This window comes from Carica papaya, chromosome 4, assembly GCF_054855325.1.
Source record: "Carica papaya isolate Zhongbai chromosome 4, ASM5485532v1, whole genome shotgun sequence".
Lineage (NCBI taxonomy): Eukaryota > Viridiplantae > Streptophyta > Magnoliopsida > Brassicales > Caricaceae > Carica > Carica papaya.
In genome coordinates this window covers 23053004-23063404 of record NC_142312.1, presented here as the reverse complement: position 1 = coordinate 23063404, position 10401 = coordinate 23053004, and the positions used below count along the sequence as shown (strand labels likewise).

The 10401-nt window shown below is 34.4% G+C and overlaps 2 protein-coding genes across 2 annotated transcripts; both read left to right on the top strand.

Moving 5' to 3' along the window:
* LOC148266461 (uncharacterized) lies at positions 1–1299 on the top strand. The gene is made up of 3 exons (XM_088219101.1): positions 1–153; positions 220–351; positions 865–1299. Exons 1-3 carry the CDS (start codon positions 1–3, stop codon positions 1297–1299), a joined length of 720 nt encoding a protein of 239 aa, XP_088075227.1.
* Positions 1300–5088: 3789 nt separating this feature from the next.
* On the top strand, positions 5089–6153 carry LOC110818375 (uncharacterized). The gene is made up of 2 exons (XM_022047242.2): positions 5089–5543; positions 5751–6153. The coding sequence occupies exons 1-2, from the start codon at positions 5206–5208 to the stop codon at positions 5878–5880; spliced, it is 468 nt and encodes a 155-aa protein (XP_021902934.1). The 5' UTR covers positions 5089–5205; the 3' UTR covers positions 5881–6153.
* Positions 6154–10401: the final 4248 nt, after the last annotated feature.

The window sequence follows — 10401 nt, the reverse complement described above, 5'->3', positions numbered from 1 at the left end:
ATGGAGACATACCTGCGAGCCCACAGCCTATGGAAGGTCGTGGAAGATGATGCAGAACCAGCATCATTGAAAGAGGATGCAACAATAAACCAATTAAAGAGGTATGAAGAAAACTTCTCTAAGAAACCTCGGGCTTCGTCTTTTTTGCATACGGTAATATCAGATTCGGTATTCTCCAGAATAATGAACTTGAGAAACCCAAAACAAGTATGAGACAAGTTGAATGAGGAGTTTGAAAGTGATGAAAGAATCAAGATGGTGAAGATTCTGAACCTGAGAAAGCAATTTGAAACACTGAAGATGACAGAGGCAGAAAGCGTAAAAGAGTATGCCTTAAAACTTCTTGATACTGTAAACTAGATCAGATTGCTCGAAGAAGACTTCGAAGACAGAAGAGTAGTTGAAAAAATATTGGTGAGTCTCCTTGTCAGATTCGAGGCCAAAATCTCGGCGATAGAAGAAACATGCAATCTCAGAACTCTCTCGGTTGCAGAACTATTGGGCAAGCTGTAAACATTGGAGCACATGACAACTTTGAGAGAAACAAACTCCACCGAAGGAGCACTAGTAGCTACATAAAACAGAAGCAAGAATCCAGGTAAAGGAAGAGGAGGAAGAAGAAATCAAGATGATCAAGTCACACGATCAACACAAAATTTAAACAAGTATAACAATAAGTAGCAAAAGAGATTACCAAACTGCAGAATATGTGCTCACAATAACCACCTAGAACAAGACTGTTGGTATAAAGGGAAGAATCCGATCAAGTGTAATTACTGCAAGAAGGGCGAACACGTCGAAAATGTGTGCTGATGGAAAAAAAAAATTAAAGGGAACACAACTGCTTCTTCTACTCAAAATCAGTCTCAACAAGAAGTAAATTATACCGAAGAAACTAAAGGAGAAAAGCGGATGTTTATGGCACTCAGTGAGCAACCAGATGAAGCTGACACTCACTGGATAATTGATAGTGGCTGTACAAGCCACATGTGCAAAAACGAAAGAATGTTTTCTGATTTTAACAAGGATACAAAGCTCAACATAACTCTAGGTGATGGAAAGGCATTAAGAGCAGAAGGAAAAAGAAGCATCGCAGTAACCACGAACCAAAGAAAAAAGGTCATACCTGAAGTCCTGTATGTGCCTGGCTTAAGGCAAAATCTGTTAAGTGTGAGCCAAATAATCAGAAAGGGATACACCGTGGTCTTCAAGGAAAATTCATGCTCCATAAAAGACTCACGTGAGTATGAAATTGTAAACATTCCAATGATCAATAAAAGCTTTACCTTGAAGCTATAAGGAGTTGAAGAAAAATTAAAGTGTGCTACTCAAAGCGATACTATTTTATGGCATCGAAGATTTGGACATGTGCATCTTGAAGCCCTTAAGAAAATGAACTTATTAAAATTGAGTCCAGATCTCCCTAAAATCATAGGAGAAAACTGGATTTGCCAAATCTACCAATTTGGGAAGATGCACAGATAACTCTTCCCTTCAAAGTCTTCTTGGAGAGCAAGTAACAAGCTTGAATTGATCCACACAGACATTTGTGGTCCTATGAGCACAGAGTCACTAAACAACAATAGGTATTTCATCCTGTTTATTGATGATCACTCTAGAATGACATGGATCTATTTCCTAAAAATAAAGAATGAAGCTCTACAAAAGTTCAAGGAGTTCAAAGCTGAAACAGAAGCAGAAAGTTGAATGAAACTAAAGTGTTTGAGGTCAGATAATGCTCTGGAGTTCACTTCAACGGAGTTCAAGGATTTCTGTATTAAAGAAGGCATAAAACGACAGCTAACAGCCCCCTACTCTCCACAGTAAAATGGAGTATCAGAAAGAAAGAACATAACTGTGGTTGAGATGGCAAAAAGCTTACTCAAGGATAAACAACTACCTCTGCAATTTTGGTGTGAAGCCATGAATACCTCTGTATACCTGTTGAACCGACCTCCCTCTCGGGCTGTTGAGGGAAAGACCTCATATGAATGCTGGAGTGGAAGGAAGCCTGCTACAAGGCATCTACGGGTGTTTAATTCCATCTACTATTGTTATGTAGCAGAAGAGAAAAGGAAGAAGCTTGATGACAAAGCATAAATTTGTATCTTTTTGGGTTATAGTATAGAAACAAAAGGATACGGGGTCTTAATACTAAGACCAAAAAAGTTATGATTAGAAGGGATATGGTAATTGATGAAGCATCTCACTGGGATTGGAATGATGAAAAGATAATCCCCGATGATATAAGTACTACTTCAAAACAAGCTCAATAAGAAAATGAAAAAGTGAATAATCAAGAGTCACAAAAATCACCAAATAAAGGGATAAGAAGCTTATTTGACATCTATGCTCAATGCAACATTGTTGTTGCAAAGCCAACAACTTTTGATGAAGCTGCTCAACATGAGGTTTGGAGAAAAACAATGGAAGAAGAATTGAACATGATCAAGAAAAATGCCACTTGGTCCCTGGTTCCCAAACCAAAAGGTAAAAATGCAATCAGAGTTAAATGAGTCTTTTGGCTTAAAATGAACCCAGACGGCTCAATCAATAAGAACAAAGCATGCCTGGTACTAAAAGGTTATGCTTAATTGTCAGGAGTGGATTTTGGAGAGACATTTGCCCTAGTAGCAAGACATGAAATGATAAAGTTTCTGTTTGCTGTGGTAGCACAAAGATGTTGGCATGTCTTGCACCTTAATGTAAAATGTGCTTTTTATAATGGTGAATTGGAAGAGGACATATTTGTCAAGCAATTGATGGGATTTGAAGTAGAAGAGAAGGCTGATCATGTGTATAAATTACATAAAGCACTGTATGGCTTGAAGCGAGCTCCTAGAGCATGGTATGGCAGAATTGATGCATACCTGCTCCACTATGGGTTTAAAAGAAGCAAGAACGAAGCAACCCTATATGTCAAACACCTAAAGGCTGGAAAAATGGTCATCATCTCATTGTATGTTGATGATATTCTCATAACTGGAAATGATGAACAAAGAATGGAGGAACTTAGAACACAACTAGAACAGGAATTTGAGATGTCAAACCTTGGGAGAGCAACCTATTTTCTGGAAATGGAGATCGCGCAATATCAGAAAGGAATCTTTATATCACAAAAGAAGTATGCAAGGGAATTGCTCAAAAAATTCAAGCTTGAAAATTGCAAAGCCGTATCTACACCTCTCATACCATATATTAAACTGTCAAAAGCTGAAGAAGAAGAAAGGGTGAATGAGAAAGAGTTCAGGAGTAAAATTGGCAGCTTACTCTACCTAACTGCCACTCGACCAGATCTAACTTATGCAACCAGCCTGTTATCTCGATTTATGAATTCACCAAGACAATCACACATGGTAGCAGTTAAGCATATCCTAAGATATGTAAGAGGAACCACTGATTTGGGAATCCATTTTCAAGCTCACACAGAAGGAGAGCTTCTAGGATACACGGACAGTGACTGGGCAAGAAGTGTGGAGGATGCTAAAAGCACATCGGGTTATGTTTTCTCACTTGGTTCTGGTGCGTTTTCATGGTCGTCAAAGAAACAAGAAATTATTACATAGTCATCCGCCGAAGTTGAATACATAGCAGCAGCAGGAGCTGTAAATCAAGTTCAATGGTTAAGGAAAATACTAGATGATTTACAGATGCTTTCCACTGAACCTACAATCCTCTACATCGACAATAAATCAGCAATCGCGATTGTTAAGAATCCGGTGTTGCATGGAAAGACTAAGCATATAAAGGTCAAGTTCCACGCTATAAGGGAAGCAAAAAAGGAGAAAGAAGTAAACCTAGTACACTGTGCAACAGAAGATCAAGTAACAGACATCTTTACCAAGTCCTTGTCGAAAGATAAATTTGAAGAACTAAGGAAAATGTTGGGGATGACTAAAATTCTTAAAGAGGAGTGTTCGACGTAAGGATTTCAGTTAAAATAGAAATCTACTCGAAATAAAGCTCCAAATACAGAAAGGTGGCAGAATGCATAAAGAACACCGACATGCATGCGATTTAGGATTACGTTAAATTTTGTGTTCAAAGTTTGTTTTTAATTAGAATTCGAATTATGTTTTTGAGTAGGACTCTAATTTAATTTTGTGTATAAATACCACTTCAAATCAATTAGTAAAAAGTTAAGTTTTTTCTTCTCAAAATTCTCCAAGTTTAAGAGAAGCTAGAAAACAGAGGAGCATGCATAAACATACTCTGTTTTCTTTCCCTCCCTCTCTCTAAAATTACGAAAAAAATTGTGATATGTTTGATTTAAAATCAACAGAAGAATTATCACATCAATTCTTGAAAGTTTAATTAATCGTAATTGATCGAAACTCTATAAAAGTACATTATCTGCTTGCTACTATTGCACCATTTCTAAAGGGTAGGGAAGACTAACTACTCAACTATCCTAACGACTAACTAGCAAGAAGCAATGCTCCTAAACCCAAATCTATAGATTTTAAGATAAGTTTCAAAATGCACAAAAGAATAATAAATGTAACAAATTTATTATATTGCTCATGATAGAACTACAAACACGATTCACCTAATAATGTATAAAGATAGAAACATGAATTGTATAAATATTAATTATTATTTATTTTTAGAAAAGAGCCTTAGCTTGTTTTGGGTACTAGATGGTGAGTCAGCTTATGGATGGCTTCGAACTCTAATGGATCGAGCTTATCCTTTTCTATCACTCGTGTTATAAACCAACCAAAACCATTAGTGAAGATAACGTCGAATCTATGGGTAAGCCAAATCATTTAAAATTATGGTCATCATCTCAGTAGTCAATTACTTACTTAAAGCTACAACTGAATGTACCCATTTTCCATGCTACACCTCACCAACAACTGACACGTGTATCTCCCATCTGATCTGCTTCAAACACTTTCTTTACTTCGTCTACTTAATTACACGTGCCATCATCCTATTTGACAGCATGTCACGTGTGAAATAGATTATTTTATATCATTACCATGTTTGATGTATTTTCATGAATTATATGTTTGTCTAGCTGTCACGAACTCCTCCTCTCCCCAAAAGGTGAATCCATTGTATGCATACATATACGTATATATATATCATGAACCCCTCCTACCCCAAAAATGATTCAGATATTGTATACATATATATACATACACACACATTAACAGAAACAGCAGATAACTAGGCGCTCAATATTTTGATCTGGGTTTAATGGAGAAACTAGAAATGGTTGAAGATCCAAGGTGCTGCTTAATGGTGTTGCATCATGACGATCATAAGCATGCAAAACAAGAAGATGATCTCTGGGTGATCATGGAGAGTAGTGATGAAGATAATCATACATACAACACGATGTCGTCATCATCATCCTCCTCCTCCTCCTCCTCCTCCTCTCTAGGGGATACAAGCAGCCATTCAAATGGATCTTCATCATCAGCAGCAGACATGGTATATGATGCATCTTCGTCATCTTCAAGTACTTGTTCATCTCCTAATTCCAGTGGACCTTTATATAAATTGTTGGAGCTCATGGACCAGCTTCCCATCAAGTGAGTTACATGCATGATCAATTAACAGTACCCATATATATACACATATATAGCTAGAGAATATTTTTAACTAAATTCATTGATTCATTAATTGTCATGCACAAAACAATTATAATCTAATAAAAATAACCTCAAATGAGAACAAATACAAATTTCAAGAATATAGATGTACACATTTATATTAAATAATTTTTATGTTGGGTGCAGGAGAGGGCTTTCCAGGTACTACAATGGCAAGTCTGAGTCATTTACTTGTCTGTCAAGGGTGAGGAGCATCGAAGAATTAGAAAAGAAGGAAAATCGTCCTTACAAGAGAAGAAAAATGAAGTCATTCTAGCAGCTATGGAGGTTAGTTCACGGATACCCAGAAAGCCCACCATTTCAAAGAAGATGTGAAGAATTTTTTTTTTTTTTTTTTTCCATTCCCGGCCAGAAATGGAAACTGTAGGCCTCCTCTGCTTCTTCTGCAGAACCACACTTTTGTTATTTTGCCTCGTTGTATATTATTTTTACTTTTTTCTTTTAACCTACATGTTTTTGCTATACAAGCAGGTTGTATCTATATACACGCATACAAATTTATATAGAGAGGAACAAGCTTAATTTACTACTATAAGTAGTTAATTACTTATTAAAATGATATTTATTGTGAAATCCAAAGGAAACTTTTGATGGCTTTAGAAGTTTGATAATTAATTATCTCCAACAATTAGTAGTAATTAACCTACTGCATATTGTAATCATGCTCTAGCCCTACCATATATTACAGTCATGTTCTTTCCCTCAATTTGTTGCGTAACTTATAAGCACCATTACCTCCTTTCCTTTTTGGTAAAGATAAAGATCCAGATCGAAAGTTCTTTTGAAATTAACTAATTTATCTACAATCTTAGGCTTATTGATTCTGCGGCTTCATTCTCTTAATAAGTTTCTTGGTAAAGGGTAGACCCATTTTGCTTTCAAAGACATTGTTTTTTTTTTTATGCTTTTCTTGGTAAATGTGTTTAGTTCTAAACATAAAATTTTTTTAAAAAAAATAAAAAATAGAGGAGCCAAATTCAGAAAATAAAGCACCTAAATATAACAAAATTGATAAATCATGTGCAATAATAGTTTCATATTTTTATAAATTTATCAAAACATCAATCACCATCCTTCCATCATAATGCTTTTTAACATTATCCACAAGACTTGTCCATAGAATCTATATCACACTAAAGCATTATTTTAATATAATATGCATCCTCATTCATGCATCAATTGATTTAATATATTCAAAAATAAAAAATATAAACCTGACATGATATAATACAAATATATTATAATTGACAGGAGTAGAGCCCTGTAAACTCTTAACAATAATAATATAAATTTTAACATCTTGAAATCACCATTGGAAGTTAATATCTACGTTATTATTTGTGCATAATATGCAACCAATTTTAAAATTTTAACCCTCCCAATACAGCTCAATTAAACAATGGTTCTTATATTATTCTATTTCCCTCTAAAATTATCTATATACTCAAAATTTTTTTAATTAGACAAAATCTATATTTCTAACTAATTAAAAAAAATCTAAATGTAAAAAAAAAAGTATAATTTCATTGATAAGAAACTTTTTTATAACGGCATTTACAACAGTAATCTATTAGATTCTATTGCGAATAATAAACTCAATTTTCTATATGAATAATCCATATAATTCCTCAAAAAAGATATACAATCTTTTATTAGATTCTATTACGAATAATAAACTCAATTTCCTATCTGAATGGTCCATATAATCCTTCAAAAAAGATATACAATTTTTTATTAGATTCTATTTGCTTGAAACACTTTCTTTACTTACTCTATTTAATTACACATGTCATCATCCTATTTGACAACATGTCCTGTGTAAAATAGATTATTTTATATCATTACAATGTATTTCCATAAACTTTATGTTTGTCTACCTCTCATGAAACCCTCTCCCCCAAAAGTGAATCCATTGTATACAAATATATATATATATATGTATCTATATTATCTATATCGTGAACCCTTTTACCCCAAAAGTGAATAGATATTGCATACATACATACACCAAAAAAAAAAAAAAACCTATTAGTAGAAAATAGCTAGGCGCTCTATGCTTTGATATGGCTTTAATGGAGAAAATACAAATGGTTGAGATCTAAGTTGCTTAATGGGGTCGTATCATGATGATCATAAGCATGCAGAATAAGAAGATGATCTCTGGGTGATCATGGAGGGTAGTGATGAAGATAATCATACATACAATATGATGTTATCATCATTATCATGCTCCTCTCTAGGGGATTCAAGCAGTCATTCAAATGGATCTTCATCATCATCAGTAGACATGGTATGTGATACATCTCCGTCATCTTCAAGTACTACTCCATTTCCTAATTCTAGTGGACCTTTATATAAATTATTGGAACTCATGGACCAACTTTCCATCAAGCGAGTTTTAAGTATGATTTGATACATACACCAATTTAACCTAATAGAAATAACTTCAAAATGGAAACATATATAAAATTTCAAGAATACATATGTATATATATAGATATGTATTGAATAACTTTTCAAGTACTATAATCGCAAGTCTAAGTCATTTACTTATCTGTCAAGGGTGAGGAGGAGCATAGAAGAATTAGGAAAAAAGGAAAATCACCCTTACAATAGAAGAAAATGAAGTCATTGGTGGGTTAATGGATACTCATAAATTATAGGTTAGGTACCAATTAGAAAAGTAGGAAAATTTTGAGTGAAAGTTTCTCTATATAAGGTACAAAGAAAACCAAATAATTGTTTGAACAGATGAATGATTTTTATTGATGGATGGTGGTGAATTTATAAGTAAAGGAGTCCTAGAATTTAGCAACTCACAACTACAAAATAGCGAAGAAAATAAAAAAAGAAGACTAACGGCTAGCAGATCATGACTAGATTTTTAGGGCGTGTGTGGTTTGTATTTTGTTGGGTTCCACCTTAACTCCTTGGATAAGTGACAATGTAACCCAAATACTCAAGTTTCTGCTGCTCAAATCTAAATTTTTTAAGCTTCACATAGAACTAGTGTTACCTCGAAATTTCTAGTACCTGTCTCACATGATCAAGATGCATAGCTCAATATGGACTGTAAATTATAATGTCATAAAAAAGTACAAGAACAATCTTATAGAGGTAAGGCCAGAAGATGGAATTCATCAGGGCTTAAAATGCTGATTGAGCATTACACAAACTGAAAGGCATCACCAGATAATCATAATATCTATTATGAGCGCGAAAAACAGTCTTAGGAAATGGATGTACTTTGACCTGATGATATCCAACAATTAAGTCTAGTTTGGTGAAATAAGTTGCCTTATTTAACTCATCCAGCATGTCATCTACTATTGAAATAGCAAAATGGTCCTTAATTGTAATAGAATTAAGGGTCTTGTAATATGTCCAAAAGTGCCAAGGGCCATCTTTCTTGCGAACAAATAATATCAATGAGGAGAAGGGTCTAGTATTAGGTTTAATCAACCCATCTTAAAGCATGTCATTTACCTGCTTTTCAATTTTATATTTTTAGAAGTGTGCATATCGGTATGGTCTCACGTTAATTGACTATGTTTCTTCCTTGAAAGTGATGTGTTGATCCAGTCTTGTCCTGGTGGCTGTTGGTAGGGCTCCTTGAACACATCTTTATACTCAGTCAACATCTTTTGCATGTCTAGGTCAACTTCGGTTACTTCCGACTCTACTTTGGCCAACATACAGATAGCACACACCGAGTGTCGCTAGCTTACCTCCCTGGTCACCTTTTTGAGAGAAGCAATATGGATAGGGAGCATTAAGTGATGTTCTGTGGCATTCGTTCCACTAGAATTTCATTATGAACTATGTCTAATTACAGACAACTGGTCTAAGCATGTCCAGCCACTGTATACCTCACGCTAAATCCAAAATAATTAACGATAAAGCAAATAGATTGAGTGTGATTAAGATACCTTGTATCGTGATTAGAATGTCTTTGAATCGGCCTCGACAATTGAGTGGTCAATTGTTTTTAACCTTAATTGAAAAGGACCAGGTGGACACGACTGACAGCCATAACAGATCTACTATCCACTCACTAACGAAGTTGTGAATAGAGTCACTATTGATGAGGACCACCACTGGGTGTTTCTTGATGCATCTCTATCATCTTCAAATACTACTTCATTTCCTAATTCTAGTGAACCTTTATATAAATTGTTGGAGCTCATTGACCAGCTTTTCATCAAGTGAGTCATATGTATGATTTGATACATACACCAATTTTAACATAATAGAAATAACTTAAAAATAAAAACATATACAAAATTTTAAGAATACATATGTGTGTGTGTATATATATATGTATTGAATAACTTTTATGACGGGTGAAAAATTTTTGAGTGAAAATTTCTCTGTTTGGGGTGCAAAGGAAACCACATAATTTCTTAAATAGATGATTGATTTTTATTGATGGATGGTGGTGAATTATACATAAAGGAGTCCTATAATTTAGCAATATACAATTGGAAAATAACAAAGAAAATAACAAAAGATGACTAATGGCTGACAGATTGTGAACATATTTTTAGGGTATGCGTGGTTTTTATTTTTTTGAGGTCCACCGTAACTCCTTAGGTAGTGACGACATGATCCAAATACTCAAGTTTCTACTGCCCGAATGTAAACTTTTTGAGCTTCATATAGAATTGGTGTTGCCTCAAAATTTTCAGTACCTGTCTCACATGATCAAAATGCATAGCTCAATGTGGACTGTAAATTACAATGTCATCAAAAAGTACGAGAACGAACTTACAAAAGT